This window comes from Gobio gobio (genome assembly GCF_949357685.1).
Source record: "Gobio gobio genome assembly, chromosome: 6".
NCBI lineage: Eukaryota > Metazoa > Chordata > Actinopteri > Cypriniformes > Gobionidae > Gobio > Gobio gobio.
The window spans coordinates 42,533,606-42,555,012 of NC_137102.1; the positions used below are offsets into that span (position 1 = coordinate 42,533,606).

Below are 21,407 nucleotides of genomic sequence, written 5' to 3' on the forward strand. Positions count from 1 at the left end.
CTTTAAAAGATTAAAACCTGTTGAAGTGAGGACAAAATTACAAAAATAATTTGTAAAAAGATAGATTTAAATGCATGAATTTTAGTTCTTATGGAAACCAATTTCTGTAATCCAAGGAAAAACCCATGCTTTGGTAAATCATACAAAACAAATTATGAGAAAAAACAAGTATGATATTTGACTTTTTGTCATGAATCGACATTTTAATCTCTTAATTGTAATATTTTATCTATAACTACGACTTTAAGATTTAACAAAGTAGGATATTATTCCTTGTGTCAGAAATAGGTTTTCCAAAGAGATTGGAACATGTTTTAGTTTTTTTAAAGTTTGTAAGGCTTTGATACATTTTGATTTCTATCCGACATCATTAGAGTGGGGTTGTTAAGGATATGGCGTATGAAATAATTATGATTCATAGATGATCTGAAAATATACACAGACACACAAAACACAAACCAGCAGAAATATTGAGGTGGCCATTTTTTTCAGCACTTCATAGTGCCAGAATTATGTTTGTAAGGGGCCGTGACACAAAATGAGCTCTCTCGCAAGAGACCAAAGCTTCTCAGTAAGCCATGCAAATCAATGCTTTTTCCCATAGTTAAATTTTAATATATTTGTATAGCGTTTTTCACAACGCATACCCTTCCAAGGCTGATTTACAAGTGAAAATGTCTTACAAATCACCCAGTTTGTTAGCCAACGGCAACTCCCTAAGATGTTTAAGTACCCGAAGAAGCCAAGACGATGACCAAAACAATGATGCAATGGCTTGTAAAAATTAATTCCAAAGAAATTAGTGCTTCTGAAATAGCTGAAAAAAAGGGTCAAAGAATCTAAACGCATTGATAATTTAACTAGTTAAAGCGAGTGTCTTCTGAAGTTTCTTCCAACGTTGCTCACCAAGAAGTGATGGATCATAATCAATAGTGCTTGAACAGCTATTAGTGAATATTCCCTTTGTGATGCTAGTAAATAGGTTCAGATGTCTTGGCAGAAATCTCCATTGTTCACAAGCTGTGCTCTCTTAATGAGTGTTCATGAGTAAACAAAACCAGAGCCGATGGGTTTCACTTGTCTATAATTGTTTAGCTACAAATTACACACCGTCTTAAATACATTCAAACTGCTAAAGTGACTGTTCTTTGCATACAACAATTTGATGTTTACATAAATGTGTAATTTATTCAGCATTAAAAAAGTTCATGTAAATATTGTGTCTGTTTGAGCATCCCGACCAGCACAACACAACAGAGCTTGGCTTAACCTCAGCTGTCACAATCTCAGATTTTCACTACACAATTATCCAGGGTATCTGCAGGTTTAAAAAAACAAAACAAATGTAAAGCTTTAAATGACCTTTTTTTTAAGACCTCCTTCTTTACTGGCCCATTCACGTTCATACAGTGTCCACCGCATTTGGATTATGTACAGGTTTTCCGCCAGATGTGGAAACCCGCATAAATAAAATGAATTGAGTATTGTAACATCCTAATCCATAAAATGACTGTAAAAACAATGATTTTGATTGCGAACTGCTCTGAAACCACGAGGCTGTAGAACACGCTGTAACAGCGCAGTGTTTTTACTTTAAAACATGCATAGCTCAAATTTAATTAAATTGCGGCCTTTTTTAAGTTTAATGATCAATCACAATAAGCCGTATAACAATTCCTGTTTTTTTCTGTCCCCATATTTAAGACCTCTTGAAATAAGATTTTTCTTATACCATTTAAGATTTTTATATATTTTTTTATAAATCTGGGGGAAGAGCCCTGTTATCATGGCAAAAATAATTGATGATGCATATGGAGCATGAAATAATTATGACAAAAGTCATAATTATGAGATACTAAATCATAATGAGAAGTTGAAATTGACGTGGAAATGACTTATGTCAATTATGATTTACAATTCATGGTAAAAACATTATAAATTGACTTTTTTCCCCTCTTTTGGGGGTGGGGGTGGAGAAAGATTGTACTGTAACTGTACAAAAGCGTACAAAAATAACTTATCCTCAGCCAATGGCTTGAGTTTGGGGCGGAACAATCATGAAGAGAAAGATCACATATTTTGTTTCATTTTTTTATTATTCATGTTTTAAGACAATACATTTTTATCAGGGAAAAAAAACCAGTATAAAAGTACGGAATATGATTCCTAACATGGCCTGACTTGGGACATCATACTATGATTGTTCTAACCATGGGGCATTGATGGGCAATAGGGAAATAAGGCTGATGTATTATATACGATGTCAAAATAGACCACTTGACTCACATAATCAGCTCTAGAAAATAATGGTGTTCAAAAACTAACCGTTTTTTTTTGTTAATATGTGCCAAATACTCCAAACCTCATTTCTTTTTTTAATATCAGAGGTGTTTGAACTGAGAAAGAGCACCAGGACAATCGCACATTGCTTTAAAGGATACCTCGTAAGTGCCGTTTTAATTTCCATCCTTATGATTTTTATTACAGAAATGACCAAAGACACGATCTCTGTGAGTGTAGTTGGGCCCTTAAAACAAGATATTTAAACCTGCCACTTGACTGAAAATCAAATATAACAAAAATAAGTCAGTGTAACCCCGTGTGTGAGTAGATGCCAGTGTGGGAGTCTTGCTACAGGCCGATGGTGTAAGAGCGGCCGGCGGGGTTGTGAATGGCGGAGCATGTTGGCTCGGTCACAGCCCATTCATACCAGACCTTCTTTCCATTGTTACACCTCCAGAACCTCACACTCACATTATCGCCGCAGGACAGTGGGATCGGCTGCTGCACAGGAGAGAGAGGAAAAGAAATAGTTGTTAGGATTACATTCCCAAAGTGACTGTAGCGCATTAACTGTGGAGTTGATTAAATGCCACGCTTTGACAGTGCTTTACTGGCTTCAAACCTGTTTTTATGTCTATGATGCACTCTTACCAAATGGTAAATGCTTACATAAGGCCCTATCATACACCCATGTTGGGCCCTATCAACAAGCGTTTTTGCTAGATTCAGTTATCATTTTCACACCCAGCGCCACGTTGTTTAAATAGCTAATGCACTCGCGCCCATCTGTTCGCCCATGGCCGTGCTGATATACAGGGAGTGCAGAATTATTAGGCACGTTGATTTTCTGATCATATTTTTTTTCCAGGCACATTTGACCAATTCCAAACCACAGTAATCCTAATAACTACTATTGATTTAGTATTTAATAATGTATAAGTGATATATAATTGTTCATGAAGGCTGGAAATGAAAAACACCTTATATTCAGGTGTGCAGAATTATTAGGCATGTTTTCTTTTACAGATAAATTGAGCCAAAAAAGAGATTTAACTCAGACTGAAAAGTCAAAAAGTATTAAATGCCCATGAGAAGGATGCAATACTAATGCAATACTAGACATTGCAGTTAAGGCGTGACCATTGGACAGTGAAATGCTCGTTGGGTCAGCAGGGTCAGACAAAAACATGTGGCGGAGAAAAGACACCTGTTAACTGCAAAAGAATTAAGAATTAAGGTGAAGAATTAAGGGTGAAACCATCAGGAACCCTTTAGTCACCAGCGCCACCATTTTCCAGAGCTGCAACCTACCTGGAGTCTCCAGAAGTGCAAGGTGTCAGGATCTCAGAGACTTCACTTAGGTAAAGAATCCTAAAAAATGACCCCCACTAGATAAGAATCACAAGCTGAAGTGTTGTAAAATACATGAAGCCTGCTTTTTTTTATAGGCTTTATAGGTTTTATAGGTTGAGAGTGACTCTTGAAGGACCAGCACCACATCCTCTAGTACCACTGTTTGAAGAATTCATCTTCCAGAATCTGGCAGTACGTTTTGGGAGTTCATTTTAGTCTATCCTGAAGTCCGTTTTGCAGAGATGGACTAAAAATGAACTCCCAAAAAGTATTGCCAGATTCTGGAAGATGAATTCTTCAAACAGTGGTACTAGAGGATGTGGTGCTGGTCCTTCAAGAGTCACTCTCAACCTATCTGTCCATAAAGCCTATAAAAAAACCTTCTTCATGTATTTTACAACACTTCAGCTTGTGATTCTTATCTAGTGGGGGTCATTTTTTAGGATTCTTTACCTAACTGAAGTCTCTGAGATCCTGACACCTTGCACTTCTGGAGACTCCAGGTAGGTTGCAGCTCTGGAAAATGGTGGCGCTGGAGACTAAAGGGTTCCTGATGGTTTCACCCTTAATTCTTCACCTTAATTCTTAATTCTTTTGCAGTTAACAGGCGTCTTTTCTTCACCACCTGTTATTGTCAGATCCTGCTGACCCAACGAGCATTTCACTGTCCAATGGTCATGCCTTAACTGCAATGTCTAGTATTGCATTAGTATTGCATCCTTCTCATGGGCATTTAATACTTTTTGACTTTTCAGTCTGAGTTAAATCTCTTTTTTGGCTCAATTTATCTGTAAAAGAAAACATGCCAAATAATTCTGCACACCTGAATATAAGGTGATTTTCATTTCCAGCCTTCATGAACAATTATATATCACTTATACATAATTAAATACTAAATCAATAGTAGTTATTAGGATTACTGTGGTTTGGAATTGGTCAAATGTGCCTGGAAAAAAAATATGATCAGAAAATCAACGTGCCTAATAATTCTGCACTCCCTGTAAAAACGAGGTGTGTTCTAATTTGAGGCAACTGAAAACGACTGCTGTATTTTCTGTGTTATTTAAAGGGCGCATTAGTAATATGCACCTATTGGTGGGTGCACAATGCACATACACTCTGCTTATTACACACGCAGTGAGCACACAAACATTCCTCTCTGGAGAAGCATTCAGTCTTTCCACTCACAAATTCCGCCATGTGAATAGCGAATCTGCCAACTGGCTTTTAAAGGGAATGAGAGATGAGACTCTGAGTGGTTTATTGCATGTTACGCCCAAAACACGACTCATTAAGAGACTAGGTACAACCCTTTTGGACCAACGCAGACCATTTTTTTCCGTCGCTAAACTAGCAAAAGTGGATTCGGACATGCCCTAAGTGCACCTGTGCCTTGCGCTTCAGACCGTTAGAATAGGGCCCATTGTGTGATGGTTTAGATAGCAATCGAGCACTGAAGAAAGAGCAGATGAAACAGCAGCATTAATAATACAGTATCAGCGTAACTGTACAGTTAGATAAAAGTCTATTATAAAGATAAGCTGACTGCTAAGATGAAGCACACTTGCACTTAATGAAAAGGTATTCCCAGAATGCACTGGGATGAGCTGAAGTGTAAAACTTCAAATTAAGGTAGTATGGCATGCATACTTAAATGAGAAAGCATCCCAAAACGCATAGCAATGAAAAAAAAAAAAACCCTCCAAGGCAAAAGAGTTATTAATCAGGCACGTGATCAGCTAAAGACAAAAAAGAAGGACCCCCATCCCGAAATATCTTTGTTTTAATTAAATTAATGAAGGAATCTTACTATTGCATTAACAGATACTATTGTACTGTCAAATTAAAATTAGCATTTAATAATCATAATACAGTATAATACAATGTTATAATTAAAGTATTAATAGCATTGTTGTTATTATTGTTAACTAGTATTATCACTTTTTTTATACATCTTATTTTACAGAACAGTAAAATTACAATACTAACATTTATGGTTGTCCTAATTTGTTTGCTTTCAATCGTTAAACCATTGAGCTTTTATTTTAACGGGAGACCTTGATGCTTCTCTTAGTTGACAACAGATTTATAAACGATTCTTGTTACTAACTTGGGAAGACAGTTGGCACATGTTGCTTTCACAAATACAATTATAAGCGACTCAAACGCTGGTAGCAAGGTAGCATTTACTGTGAATTGAAACTGAAAATTAACACGTTGCTTTAGTCTCAACTATGCAGACTATATATTTATATCAATCACAACTGTTGCGATTTGATGATCATGCTAAGCCATATCATATTTTCAAAATATTGTCACAATTCATAAAAAAAAGTTATGGGGCAACTGGTGATTTAACAGCGATTTTTTTAAACTCTCATTTGGCTCTTTGAAACATGCTAAGGGTGTCCCGCATTTGGAGCCGCAAGCTCATGCAGCGCTGTCAGAAGCAATCTGTGCATGAAATACATATATTATAAACCGTTTCGCCATTTCAATCATCACAGTACCACCCCCCCCCCAAAAATCATATTTTTTAGTAGGATTTTTTTGTTTTTGAAGTAAGTCTCTTGTTCACATGGGCTCCATTTTATTTAATCAAAAAATACAGTAAAAAAGTAATCTCGTAAAGTATTATTACAATGTAAAATAACTGTTTTCCATTTGAATATATTTTAAGATTTAACTTATTCCTGTGATGGCAAAGCTGAATTTTCAGCAGCCATAACTTCAGTCGTGAACCATCAGAAATCATTCTAATGGTACTTTTCCACTGCATGGTACGGGTCACTTCTTACGGGTCACTTTTTGGCGCTTTTCCACTGCATGGTATGGGTCACTTTTTGGTGCTTTTCCACTGCATGGTACAGTAATCGTTATATACAACGTGCAGAATCTTTGCCCTGTGCCATTTGATCGAGTACACTCGTCGGAGATCATGGACGGATCAGCTTTAAGGTTGGGCTTGTTGAATGTGCGCTCTCTTAAAAACAAGTATTTTATTCTAAATGAGTTTGTTAGAGCTCGGGATTTGGACTTTGTGTTTCTTACTGAAACCTGGATGAACAATGACAATATGTATGTTTTGGGAGAGGCTGTTCCGAATAATTTTTCAGTCTTTAATTGTCCTCGACAAATAGGAAAGGGAGGAGGACTGGCTTCTATTTTTAAAAACACTTTTAATTGTACTTTGATTGAGTTTCGGCAGTTTGTAAGCTTTGAACTGCAAACTTTTTAAATCAAATCAATAACACCTATCCTCTGTGCTGTTATTTATCGACCACCAGGAGCAAATAAGGACTGTATTTCAGAACTGGATACTCTCTTTGCAGATATTATTTTAAAATATGATAATTTTAGTTATGGGGGATTTAAATATCCATGTGTGCTGTCCAACAAACCTCTTAGCAAAAGACTTTTTAAATTTAATTGATTCCTTTGGATTTCAGCAAATGGTGAAGGGGCCTACGCATAACCGGGGACACACGCTGGACTTGATCATGTCCTTTGGCTTAGATGTCAAGGACATTATCATTGATGACTTTGTTATCTGACCACAATCCGGTCTTATGTTCTGTCTCTCTTCCTTGCCAACTGAAAAAACTTTGTCCAGTTAAAAAATGGCTTCGTCCACTAATGCCCAATACATATTTGGACTTTAATGCTTCTTTCATGGAGATGTTACAATGTGTTCAAGTGAATCTTTTATCTGCACATCTTGATGTACAAGAAGCTGTTAATAGTTTTAATGTTGTATGCAAAGAAATCATGAAGGGATTCGAGGAAATTGCCTGAATTGGATTAGGTCTTATTTTGAAAACAGAACTTTTTCTGTTCAGACCGGGGAATCTACATCTACTTCAGCGCTGCTATCGTGTGGTATTCCACAAGGATCCGTTTTAGCACCAGTATTTTTTTCACTGAATATGCTTCCGTTAGGTCAAATCATGAGGAAATATGGTATTTCTTTTCACTGCTATGCAGACGACACCCAGCTGTACCTTCCGTTAAAGCCTACTGTCTCTTTAGCTGTAGAAAGACTACTAGAATGTTTTGATGAGATTAAGCTGTGGATGTCCACAAATTTTTTATGTTTAAATGAAACAAAAACAGAACTGGTTATATTTGGCCCTTCCGAGTCCTTTGATACATCCAAAATTGACTTGGGTACACTTTCACCTTTTTCGGATGCATCAGGTAAAAAATGTAGGTATAATTTGGGATAGTGCATTAAAATTTGAAAACAGATAAACGAAGTCGTTAAAACTAGTTTCTTTTTTTTTGAGACTAATCGCTAAAATCAAGTCCTTTGTGTCACAGAAGGACCTGGAAAAGATAATTTATGCTTTTATTTTCTCGAGACTAGATTATGGTAATGCACTATATTATGGTGTTCAACAAAAAAGTTTAGACAGATTACAGTTGGTGCAAAACGCAGCCGCAAGACTTCTGACAGGTACGCGGAAAAATGAGCACATCACCCCTGTACTAAGACAATTACATTGGCTGCCAGTCTCCTATCGGATTAATTTTAAGATTTTATTATTTGTTTTTAAAGCTTTACATGACACTGCTCCAACATACATAGTCGATCTGATCCAGGTAAAGAAACCAAAGAGATCATTACGCTCTGATTCACTAAATCTCTTAGTGATCCCACGGACGTACCGGAAAATGAGGGGAGACCGCTCTTTAGCTTTATTTTATATTTTAATGGTGGTGTAATGAAACTGAATTTGAATGTGATTGTATAATTATGTAGTATTTGGCCCTTGTACAGCACTGTGGTCAACTTCTGTTGTATTAGTATGTACTTTATAAATAAATTGAACATTGAACATAGGGCTGCTCGATTATGGAAAAAATCATAATCACGATTATTTTGGTCAATATTGAAATCACGATTATGTAACACGATTATTTCACATGACTTTGGGAATGTGTTGTATTTATTAAAAATACACCTTTCAACAATTCAATTGAAATTGTAACATTTGTTGTACTTTTTGAACTATTAAAATAAATAATATAACATATATTCAAATCAAAGTATAAAAGTATTCACGTAAAAATGATAACCACAAATAAATAAGATCAACAATATGGTTCGGCTAGATATGCTTTTCAGGTACGTCTAACATTAGTTTTCAGGTACAGAAATGTATCAAATGTAAAACAACATTGCATATTTGAGTGCATAAATTAAAGATGAATCCTATTAAACTTACAAAAGCTATTCAATCCGGATCGGATATGCGTCGTCTTGACTTTATCGACTGTATAAAGTTCACTTAAGGCATATTCAGACTATGTCTGCTAGGATACTCATCAAGTTGGACATGTTGACATACGTTTTGTGTGAGTTTGTCCGTTCAAGAGCAAGACTTGAAAGAGAACTCAATATTTGCGCGCTGAGAGACGTGTGCGCGCTCTCGGATGAGCGCACAGAGATACATTTCCTCACAGCGCACGTGGCTTCTCATTCGCGTCTTCTGGCACTAAACCCGGGGGATGACGGTGAAAACGACTGGTCATATTCAAACATACGGCAGCACTCGCATGCATTGAACAAAGTTTACAAAGAGAGAATTATCTGAAAAATATGAGGGGAAAAAAAGGACGTTTACACGGCACCCCTGCTCTCGTCAGTTTTTGTTTCTTTATTAGATTGTCATAGGTCACCCTGTTTAATTTTCAAGTGGTTAAACAAATTCGTGGTGTTCCCTTGCGTTGCAGCCACTACCATGTAGCAAATCTTGCACGTAGCATATTTCTGCTCGTCGTCTGATTCCTCGAAGCCAAACTGTTCCCAGACAACGGAGTTGGTTTTGCCTTTTTTGCTCACCAAACGCTGCTGTAACTGCCCTCCTTCTGCCATCTTTGCTCGTGCCGAGTTTTTAAATTCCAGCGGATGCAATGCACAGGAGACTCACGATCTGAGAAATTTTGTGGCTTCGGGAGGGGCGGATGAGCGCGTGCGCGTTTCGTTCAGAACGCAAGACAAAATAAGAGTGTTCTTGCAAAACTGAACATGGCAAAATAATCGTTTTTTTCTCGATTGTACTATTTTGGTGATCGTTGGGAGGCAAAATCGAAATTCGATTAATTGCACAGCCCTAATTGAACATTGAACATAATCCCACCCACTTTGAAGCAGAGCCATGCAGAGTCGTACCACGCAGTGGAAAAGTGCCATAATATTCTGATTTGCTGCTCAAGAAACATTTATTATTGTCAATGTTGAAAACAGTTGTCCCGTTTAATATTTTTTCCAGGATTCTTTGATGAATAGAAAGTGCAAAAGACCAGCATTAACATTGTAAAAGTCTTTTGTCAGTTGATCAGTTTTGATCAATGTAATGCTTTCTTGCTGATGAAAAGTATCAATTCCTTTGTACAAAAACCTTACTGACCCCAATGTTGAACAATAACATGCTTGCATTTCATTCGGTACAAAAAAAAAAAGTGTAGAAAGTAGACTTTCTTGCACTTACTTTCAAAGGGAAAAGGATGGGGAACCAGGAGAACATCCCAGGAGAGTGCGTTTCAGGTTTTATACCTGCAAGGATGAAGAAAGAGCTGTTGAAAATGCCACACATAAACAACAGTAGGGCTTCAGCTATCGATTATTTTAGTAATCAAGTATTCTACCCATTATTCCATCGATTCATCGGATAAGAAGTACTTTTTCTTTATTAAAGAGCAATACTAAATATACAAGAGAAAATAAGTCAGGTATCTTAAAATGAACAACTAATTTGTTTCCTTTGTAGAAAAAAAAATACGTTTTATTGCTGAAATTGCAGACATTAATATCTGTGAAAACTAAACCATTTTAGTGCAGTCAATTGCCATATTATATTCAAAATACAAATACATAAATACATTTTTTATAAATAAAAATACATTTTAAAATTACTTTAGAAAGGTAAACATAGTACAACCTAAAACTAATCCTACAACCTATAAATATAAATCAAAATAATAGTAATATAAAAAATAATAATAATGCCTAAACATTGCGTTTATGTTGTGCAACTTAACTTTCAAGTTTCAGCTTCAGCTAAGGCATGACATAAGCCTTTACTGTCTTTTTGGAAGGCTTTGTAGCTTTTGTAAGAAGCAAAAAATATTGGACAGGAAGGAAACTTGGAACAAGAACTAGAGTAGAGATGGGCATCCTAGAGATGCGCGGATCAGCGCTAACGTCACCGAATCCACTGTTAAAAACAAACCATCCACCCGCACCTGATTTTCTCTGATTTATATCTCCGCACCCAATCGTCACATTGCAATTATTCAAATTCTCAGTGTTAAGCGCATTGCTATCGTAACATTAACTACACTGAAGTAGGTTGCTTTAAAAAATATTCTTTGGCGAAATTACATTTCTTAAATAATCTAAACCAGGGTCGACAACCTATAGCTATAGAGGAGTAACCGCTGGAACGTGAGCAAAAGAGTGAGATGTGTTAATATTTGATTCAGATAAAGTAGCCTACATCGCACATACAGATCTACATTTTGAGCTAATAATCCATCATAGTAACACAGCTTGTTTTATTAAGTTAGGAACTATAAATATAATTAAAGTGTGAGATTTAAATTACGCAAATCAATGAAAGCACGCAGCTCTGAAAACACGAGCGCTGCGAATCACGCGCACACAGTTACAGCTTGTTCTGCTATTTGTTGCGCTTAGCTTTGAACATTTAACATTTAATGGTGTATTTCAGAGATATCAAGTATATATATATATATAAAGTCCCATTAAACATTTCACTTACACATCACAATGACGGTAATGCATGTGCAAACTCCATTCATGCTGTTCATGTGTTTAGAGTTGCTTGTATCTTTTGAGCTGACACGCGAACTGCCGCAAATTAAGCTTAAATGCTCAGCGTCGCATCGTGAAGCTCAACACACAGCTGTCTTCATTTAAAAATAGCGAGACTAAATTATATTACCAGTGCTGATGCCGCTCTCTCTCGCATTGCAGTCTCTGATCTTGAGAGGAGCTGAAACTGAAAGACCCACATTCATTGCGTTTTACCGTGAAATTAGAGTTCCGCGTCATTATGAAAATCAACACATTAATGATTCATCTCTCATCCACCCGCAATTTTTGGAATGTTACTTTTTTTATTACTTTACCCACCTGACCTGCGGATATAACCGCAATCCTCGCACTATGCACGAGTCCTTACACAAAAAATGTCTTTCTGCAACATGACCGTGTGTAGTTAAATGGACTACATGAAGCTTCGAGGCAACTGATTTTGCCTCGATGATTTTTGGAATTAGAGTAACTAGAGTTACAGCACTTTTGTTCAGTAAACCTGAGTTAATAAAGATAATTTAAACACTTTGATGTATTCTGTGTAGATTAATAACCAATAGACCCTTTTCACATTTCCGGGTTTCTCAGAGCGGAAGGCGTCATAGTTGGGTTAAATATTATAGCTGTGAATGAGAGAATTCATTACATATTATAGCTGTGAATGAGAGAATTCATTAAATATTTTTTTGTGTCCCCATTTGCTCACATAGCAAAATAAAAACGCCACAGCAGTGATTTCACAACTTTCAAAAAGAGGGAAAAAATAGAGTGAGATTGATAACTGCAGTGAAAAGAGAGAAATATGTTAATTTTTACCATCACTCCCATAGACGCTATTAGTAAACACCCTCACAGCTGCAGTAACTTTTTTATTGTAATTTGATGCAAAAGTAATAAAATACAAAGTATTAGTGTTATAAATGTACATATATTTTTTTAAAAAAATGAAAATACAAAAAACGTTGCAGGATTTACGATATTGATGACCGTTAAAACGCGTCACAGTCTGTGAAAAGGGTCTATTAGATGTAAATGTGATTGCCCTCCTCGTGTAAATTATATTTAAATGGCAATGATTCTTAATTGCCCTCATTGCGAAAAATACTCAATGTGGTTACTTTACTATTTAAATATGAAAAGTCAACGAACAACGCAAACGTCTGTGCCACAAACACTGCTACTACATGAGACTTACTGAGCATGACATCTTTGTAGAGTGTGGCCTCAAAGTATCCAGCAAAGCCGTGAAGCACTGAATTACATCCAACGGGGAATCGGAGACATTGATACCGGTTATTATTCATATCTGTGCAGGGTATAGACCAAGAGTTAATGGCTTCATAGAAGGAGTTACAAAAGAAACTGGAGGTTGGTCTTCTTGGCATCTATGTGTCTGTCTCTGCATGATCTCATACCTGTGGTGGGGTGTACAAAGGTGAAGCATGGCTTGGGGTCTGCAAGTTGGTGGAAGTTGTGTAGTCTGACAACATATGGTGTCTCAAAATGGCACTCGGGGTCTTTGTCCCGCTCCCGACAGCCTCGGACTTCATTGTATAGTTTAGATGAAGACAATGGAGCCAAGAAAGATGTGTAGGAGCAGGGAATGCTTACACCACCATCTAAGAGAAAAAACAAACAGTTCACGAGCTGATCATGAAATTTAAAACAGGGTAAATTAATACGGAGACAAAATTGATATCATTGCAAACCTTTGAGAAAGTGCTGTGCTCCATCAAGACACTCAGGTGAAAGCTCATTGTCTCCGAATGACCCTAAAAGCTCGCTCACAATTATATCTGCTTTCTCAGGAGCCGTCCATTCCCTCATGTCACATGACACAACAGTCACTTGATCACCCCACTCCTCAAATTTCCAGTTCTCCAGCCTAAGAAAGGAAACACCAAAGCACTGCTGATTTCCATAGAAATTATTGCACTTGAAATTTTGAACACACTTCACCTTTAAAGCAAACCTATTCAAAAAAGTTAAATGTATTCAAGAAATAGAAGTAATCTGTGAATTAAATTAAATAAATAGAAAAATAAATTAATTTAAAAGTAAAAAAAACCAAAACTTTTTTTGAATAGTATTTTTAATCAAATAAATACAGCCTTAGTGAGACTTTCAACGTTAACTTTCAAAAACGTTTAAAATATACTCTAATTATAGCATTTAACTGCCAAGGGAAGGGGAGAAAAGAAGGAAAAATCAAGTTACATACGTGACTACTGCGTTAGGGTTCTTCTCAACTGCATATACTCGCAACTTCCTCTTAGCCTGATTTGCCGCACGAAGTGAGGCGTTTACCAGTGGACCACGACCTGCACCTAGTACCATCAAAACCCTGAAAAGAAAACTCCGTGTTGACATAGTCTGCCAAGCAAACAGCATATCTCTGTGATTTTCAATGGGACACCTGGTAATGTGTGAAGTCACTTACTGCACATTGGTTTCCATCTGTTCTTCAGGAACTCTGTCTAGCAGACATTTATATACAGCCTGTTGGAAAAGATAAATTCACCACAATTAACAATTGCGGTAACAACAATTGTTAGTAACAACAGTTCACGCTAGATTCTTTCTTTTGCCACAATAAAGGGTGCATCGTTCACAGGTTTTGGGTCAGCAAGGTTTTGTTTTTTAAAGAAAAGGTTTTGCTGACCAAGACTGCATTTATTTGATTTAAAAAAATTGTAATATTGTGAAAAATTATTACAATTTAAAATAACTTTCTATTTTAATATATCATCAATTTTAATTTATTCCTGCGATTGCAAAACAGTCTTGAGTGTCACATGATCCTTCAGAAATCATTCTAATATGCCAATATGAGCTCAAGAAACATTTCTTATTATCAATGTTGAAAACAGTTGTGCTGCTTAATATTTTTGTGGAAACTGTGACACATTTTTTTTTTCAGGATTCTTTGATTAATTTATTTGAAATATAATTTTTGGACAATGGAAAAGTCTTAATTGCCACTTTTAAAGATTGTAATGTGTCCATGCTGAATAAAAGTTTATTTTGAAAAAAAATAAAATAAATACTGACCTCAAACTTTTTACAGTAGAGTATGTAATTGCCAAGGTGCTCTGAATGTTTTTAACACATTTCTATGTAGTTGCTAGGGTGTTTCCTTACGCTGTATTCAAACGGGGCGTCGGCTTCAATGCTTAACGCATGAATGCAATTGGCTAGCGTCTGCGCTAGGGCATTTGCATAGGTGATCTGATTGGCTGACACTTGCAATGGCCAATCAGATGACCTATGATTTCTGCCGCAAGACGCAACGGAACCCACAATTCAGTTCGGCAACACACGACCCATTCAAAGTAAATGAGAAGCGTTGACCCTGGCGCCCCGTGTGAATGCAGCGTTACAACCCTGAATAAAAATATTCCTCCCCAACACTATTATACTGTGATGATCACGTATGGCTGAGATCCCTCCTTCAATGCAAGTCTATGGGATTTTTTTACAAGTACTTTTAACTCACCTGTTGGTACTGAGAATATTTGATAGGATCCTTTTCAAAAACTTCATACGTCTGTGACTCCAAATTGTCCATTAAAGGCTGTTAAAAACAATTAGGCATCACATTAGTGTAATAAAAACCAAAGGAAATCAATATTGTGCTAAAAAAATAGCACAAGGCAAACGCACCTGCAGTGGTGACTGTAGGTAATCTTCATAGCCTTTGGCGAAGAGCTCGTAGGCATTAGGTGCTGGACGGTTTTGGTTGAGGTACTCTAGATACTGCAGATACGAGCGCAAGTCTTTCTCACTGTGGCGGTTCGCCCCTGTGAAAATAAACTGAGCCTCCAGCTAAGGAGACCGTAGATTGTTAGATAACCGCACTGAATCGAAAGAAATTTGACATAATATTGGTAACATTTACCTTGAAGAGGCGGAAAAGAATTCGCTGGTGGGATTTTGAAAGCACAGGAAATCCTTTTTTATTGGTTAGAAATATGCTGGTGGGGAGAATGGCTGCTTTGATTGGCTCTCCAAGCCACTTGTCGATCACCGTGTCAGATGGCAGGTCTGCTCCAATCTCAATTGCTTCACACAGAAGAAAAAAAAAAACTATGAGTGTTAGTACTCACTGCTTAATTTGTAATGGCCAATTATAAGCACTGGACATTTGAGCTTTTTTGCTCTTACCGAGGCAAATTCTCTTGTTATAGTCACAGAGTGTTCTGAATGAGTGCCACCTGAAGAGGGGAAAAGGAAATTAAATGAACAGAGGCCTAAGATTGCTTTGTTCTCCATGCAGCGGAGTGATTTAATCTCACACAGCAGACCCAAATATGGACCAGGAGAGACCGTCACAGTCATCCTTGATGGGATGTTTCATTAGATAACTTATTTAATATCTACATTTAATTGAACAAATGGCTTTGTTTTAGCTGTCTCACCATGCCCAGGTCTTCTCATCATTGCTGCCATCATCCATTTGTTTAGACGGCTCGTTCTCAATGAGATCTTCACGGGTGTCCTCAGGAGCCAACAGTGGAACTCGTATCCAAAACTATGTAATTAAAAACAAAATCACCATTGAACTAATTTATTCCTAATCAACTAAGCAGCAGCATTACAAGCAATAAAAGAGCAACCAACTGAGAAAAACCCAATGGATTTGTTTCTGCTTGCACACTGATGCATCACAAGAGGCTTAACATTATAATTAAGTTGATACTGTGTAGGGCTGCACGATTAATCGAAATTGAACCGCGATTTGGCTTATGAGCGATTATGAAAACGTAAAGGCTGCAATTTTAATGAAATAAAATGATGCCTAGCATGTTAGTGAAGAGCGGCTCTGTGATCAGTAGTAAACGCTGCTCCGTCTGAAAGCACTGCGAGCTTGAGTCGTGCGTTTAACATGCGTTTGAAAAAACAAAAAAGACAACGTTTAATAACATGTTTTAACTCACTTCATATTGTCAGTCGAGTGCTTGAAATGTCTGATGTGGCTTCTTATCACAGAATGAGGCAGATGATTCATTATTTTTATAGTATTCTATACAGTGTAGAAGTCTATGTCGATTAGCACTGCATTATAATATACTTTATTATGATGAAAATACCCGAGAAGGCTTGAAGAACTCAAATACACCATATATCGTGTGTTTATTATCTTCATGTTTAATCAAAGCGTTTATATCGTCTTTTTATTCAGCTACACAGGGCTAGCTTCACTTTAGTGATTTCCTGAAAATGTCATTATATTACTTCTCTCTGACGCAAATGTGGCGTTTCTGCTCGAGGGCACCCTCTGGCATTCAGTATGAATGAAACTGGAGTGTGTTACTCCATCCTATTTTGGGTAAAAAAAAAAAGGAAAAATAACACTTCTCTAAATAAATGTATATTTATTCTTAAATTTCTTAAATATAAATGTATATGTATATGTATATGTATATATATATATATATATATATATATATATATATATATATATATATATATATATATATATATATATATATATATATATTTTTTTTTTTTTTTTAAACCAGTATAATCGCAATTAGATATTTCCCCCAAATCGTGCAGCGCTAATACTCCTGGTCCTTATTGGAACAGATGTTGTCTTTGTATTTTGTACAAATGTTTCTAATAAATTACTTTCTAATAAGTAAGCATGACAGTAAAATGTTTGCCCTGAATGTAAATGAGGTGTGGAATTAATGGTTTTTACACTATAATTACAAAATAAATAACTAATAAATCAATCCTGATTTGGTGCTCAAGAAACATTTCTTATTATTATCAATGTGGAAAACAGTTGTGCTGCTTAATATTTTTGTGGAAACCTTGGTACATTTTTTCAGGACTTCTTTGATGAATAGAAAGTATAAAAAAAAAAAAAAAAAAAAAAAACAGCATTCATTTAAAACATATCTTTTTGTAACAATTTAAGAAAATCTTTACTGTTACTTTTGATCAATTTAATGCATCCTTTCTGAAAAAATTAATAATTTCTTAAAAAAAAAAAAAATCGTACACTATTTTTTAATAGTAGTGTATCAGTGTTAAATAATGCGTTTGCATAATTTTTGTTGGTCTACACTTGATGATGAGAATTGTTGGCAATTACATCAGATCTTCATGTTTAATCAGTATCCTGAGCACTGTGCTTTTAAGACAGTGTTTCAAATTACAAATAACTAATTGTGGACTTAAAAAAGCAATTATTTTTATTACCTTAGAATGAGCCATTTTACGCCCTCATGTTTCTACAGTAGCCCTAGATGGACCTTCTTCTCTACAGAGCGCAAGCTACTCTCTGCTCTCTCCGACGGAGACTTTTTGTCCTGTCTCAGCCACCATAGCTTCTTTATGTGCATCGAAAGGAAGGGGTGAGCGGTGGGCGATTGCAATTCACAACCTCACCGCTAGATGGCACTAAAATTTACACACTGGACCTTTAAGCGTGATTTTGGGTTAATTACTATTAATCATGCAACCCCAGCAAGTTCTTAATTTTGTTTTATATACAATTAAGCACACTAATGTGTTAAACTGACAGCTCTATAAGTATTGCAAAAGGATCTGATCACGTGACTTTTATGACTAATGCATATAGTATTATTTTAAATAACAGATGGACAGCAAGCAAAAATTATTAATGGTATACCTCACACGGCTAATTAAATTTCCATCAGAGAAAAAAAGGGATGCAGCCAGAACGAAGATTATGTGTAAATCATAGGCCCAGGGTGTATACATAAACGAATAATGGTGTGTTCTGTGCATATTTGTTTTCATTGTATGCTACAGACTGCCATTACCATGCAAGAGTGATGTCCTGTGTGGATGTGGTTGAGCAGGATGCGAGCCAGGTTGGCACAGTGCGGACCCCTTAGGGGGATCATGAAAGCTGGCAGCCCGAGATAAGCACAGAAATTGAGCTCCTGTACCAGCGCCTGCAGCAAGGGCACAAAAGACATTAGAAGGAGAGATCACATCAAAAATAATCAACAAATCTGCTTAGCTTCCTTTCTGTTGGGCAGATCTCCAAAAAATGGTCCTCGTTTGCATCAGACTCTTGATTACATCTACAATTATACAGCAGTGCGTTTGAAGGAGCCCAATCGGGTCAAGATATTGTACACGTGTAGGCGTAATTTGTGACAACAGCAGGTTACAGCAAATCGAGCTAATGAATTCAGATTAGATGAGAAATGTTTAAAGAATTTGAACAGAACCTCAAACATATAGATAATAAAAAAATAATAACAAACAGAAGACAGTGTGAACATACCGCTTCTGCGTTTCTGCGCTCTGTGGTCAACTCAGAGTCCGTCTCAATCCAGGAGGACAGCTTTCCCACGATAAGTGTGTTCCAATCTAATGAAGAAAGAATGGACACCTTATTATTACAAAGATTTAATCATAATGTCTAAGTGTATGTAGCTCTGTAAATGGACAGAGTATCATGGATAAATGTAGAACATGTTAATTATTCAAGCTTTAATTTCTTAAAAAGGAACTTAATGAGAAAATTATATTAAAAGGTGTCTTATCACACAATCTTTAAATGAGAAAATTATATTAAAAGGTGTCTTATCACACAATCTTTAAATCACATTATTTTGTCCCCTGAGGTTCGCTTAAAAGCTAGTTAAGGTTTTTGTGGCAAAAATAGCCATGATTTAGGTTTCATAACCGTTTTTGACCCTTAAAATTAAATGGATCGCATTTAAGTCCCTCTTTGAATGTGAAATGTGACTTTGCTGCATTTTACTCATCATTAATTCATCTGGTGTCAGGATTAATATCATCCCTACAACTTCCTCCAAATTATTTTACCACCACAGGGCAAGTTTCAGAATACTTGGGGTGTAAACGTGAGCAGCCACATGGACTTTTTGGGCTGGGGAGGAAGTTTTTGAGTTCTGAAAGTTACAATATGTTTTCATTGATATCTATGATATGTACATGGATCCCTACATTTCATAGATGAAGAAAAATTCTTATGACATGACCACTTTAAGAGCTTGAAAACCTCACAAAAAAGTGCAATTGACTGTGTAAAGCATCTAAATATTCACTAATGCAATAGTTTCTTTATATCTCACCTCTGCCACATAACAGCAGGTCAGAACGAGTTTGGGCTCCGGGTCGTGACTTAGCAGGGTCCAGTTCAAACTCCCGTCGGAACCGCGGGTGGAATAACGGCATGCACAGGAAATCAAAGCTGTATAGGACAGAATGACATGCATTTAGACAAACAGGCACACCAAGAAAACAGATATTGGCTGCCTTAAGTAAAAGTCTTCAAAGGGGAGGGGTCTTCAAATTTGGCTTTAAGTTCTTCAGAATTCAGAAACACCAAGCTTGTTAGGCATTACAACACAAAAAGTTTATAAATCCAGTGATAAATCATGTGCTATTCAATATTCAGCTGTCAAGTAATCCATCAACCTCTCCATCAGGCTCACAATCACATCAGTCATGATGACGTCAGACCTTTGAATATAATGCATGCATCTCTAATCACCTCCACTTTAATAATAACTGAACTGAAGACGCATTCAGTAATGATTTTGACATTATTGCCCTGGAAAACGAACGTCACATCAACATGATTGAATAAGTCCATTCAAAAACATATATTAAATAATAATGCGAAACAATTATATTTTTAAGTTCCATTCTAGAGATGCCCATAAATGTTTAAACCATACGTTACTGGCCAAAATGATGCGCAGACTCATGTGTGCAGATCTGAGGGAGCCGCTAAGCTAGCAAATGCTCATGTGCATCACGTGCAGCGACATAGCCGAGTGAACTTCAACTGCACTCATTTCACTTCAAATAGCTTCAATTTTGAAATATGTTTTCTTAGTTACTGCGCCGATAGCTCCCCTTGCTTACCCTAATTTGGCCACCGCGGCGAGAGTATCCGCCACTTCGGGAACACAACTCAAATCTCTCCCGCAGGAGACCCTGCTACCTGCACTGCCGGACGCCATCGTTAGGAGACTGGATGGGAGGGAAAATGAAACTGATACAGGGCTATGGAGAAACTGAAGTCATGTTGGCTCAATACAAGTGTGCCTGCACTTTAGCAACCATGTGGCGATGGATCCAAAATGGCGATTGTTTGAATCGCAGTTTCTTTTTCTCATACGACTCTCGCGAGACTTCAGAGCTCCCAGAACGAGGTCAAGCTCTGAGGCAGGCGAGGCAGACGCGACAGCCATGCAGCAGACTAGAAACACGTCCCTTTCTGTTGTTTATAAAGTCTTAGAAAGAGACGAATTGCTCTGAGGCGAACTTGAATTTGCTGCTGTAAATTTGAGAGGACGTTTAATTAGTTTTAAGGGATTGCGTCGTTTATGTAATAATCAGGTTGTTTTTAATACAACAGGATTATTCATTATAAAGAGTTTAGTGATAATAACCACGGTAACGCCGCGTTATTTTTAATTAAACGGAGCACTGCATGTTTCCAGATTAAACCCGTGTGCCAAATGGATTTTGCACTGGAATTTTACAAATAAAAGAATATTTGAGTGCTTTAGTATAGCCTCAAGTAGGCCTACAATAGCTCTCCAAAACATTGAATTAGTTATTCACATTCACAGGGGATGTGAAATGTGAAATTAACTTTTTTACTCGCCACCAGTCAATTTGGCTAACTACATTTTTAAGTTTCAGCGCTATTAGCCAAAAAAAAAAAAGATAGAAAAACATATCAGATAATAAACCAGATATTTAGCACTTAGATTTAAATATTTATTATTAAATCTGATTGTGAATCCTTGAATTGAAGCTTTCAGTTTTACGACAGCCAATGATTGTTTGTGGATACCATAAAAACAAAAATAGCATTTAGGCTATTTCATATACATTTTTTGTTGTTGTAATTTTATAAACTGTATTTGTTCTTAATGCTTTTTTTCAACATCAACTT

General features: G+C 36.6%; 1 protein-coding gene across 2 annotated transcripts; it reads right to left on the minus strand.

Moving 5' to 3' along the window:
• Positions 1 to 2,094: 2,094 nt before the first annotated feature.
• prmt5 (protein arginine methyltransferase 5) lies at positions 2,095 to 20,603 on the minus strand. 2 transcript variants are annotated; one of them, XM_079820548.1, is made up of 17 exons: positions 20,366 to 20,473; positions 19,567 to 19,685; positions 18,750 to 18,835; positions 18,277 to 18,411; positions 15,898 to 16,010; positions 15,644 to 15,693; positions 15,378 to 15,541; positions 15,143 to 15,304; positions 14,976 to 15,053; positions 13,920 to 13,978; positions 13,701 to 13,823; positions 13,189 to 13,364; positions 12,895 to 13,098; positions 12,675 to 12,785; positions 11,607 to 11,663; positions 10,131 to 10,195; positions 2,095 to 2,784 (listed from the first exon to the last, which is right to left on the minus strand). In XM_079820548.1, the coding sequence occupies exons 1-17, from the start codon at positions 20,461 to 20,463 to the stop codon at positions 2,632 to 2,634; spliced, it is 1,953 nt and encodes a 650-aa protein (XP_079676674.1). In that variant the 5' UTR covers positions 20,464 to 20,473; the 3' UTR covers positions 2,095 to 2,631. The 2 variants fall into 2 exon arrangements, with proteins under 2 accessions (XP_079676674.1, XP_079676675.1); XM_079820549.1 differs by lacking the exon at positions 11,607 to 11,663 and having other exon boundaries at positions 2,101 to 2,784; positions 20,366 to 20,603.
• Between the last annotated feature and the right edge of the window lie 804 nt (positions 20,604 to 21,407).

Coding starts and splice junctions, on each gene's coding strand:
- prmt5 (XM_079820548.1), bottom strand. CDS start 20,463: ATGGCGTCCGGCAGTGCAGGTAGCAGGGTCTCCTGCGGGAGAGATTTG. Junction 18,412..18,749: donor AGCGCAGAAACGCAGAAGCG/GTATGTTCACAC, acceptor CCCTTGCTGCAG/GCGCTGGTACAGGAGCTCAA. Junction 12,786..12,894: donor CTTTGTACACCCCACCACAG/GTATGAGATCAT, acceptor TACCCTGCACAG/ATATGAATAATAACCGGTAT.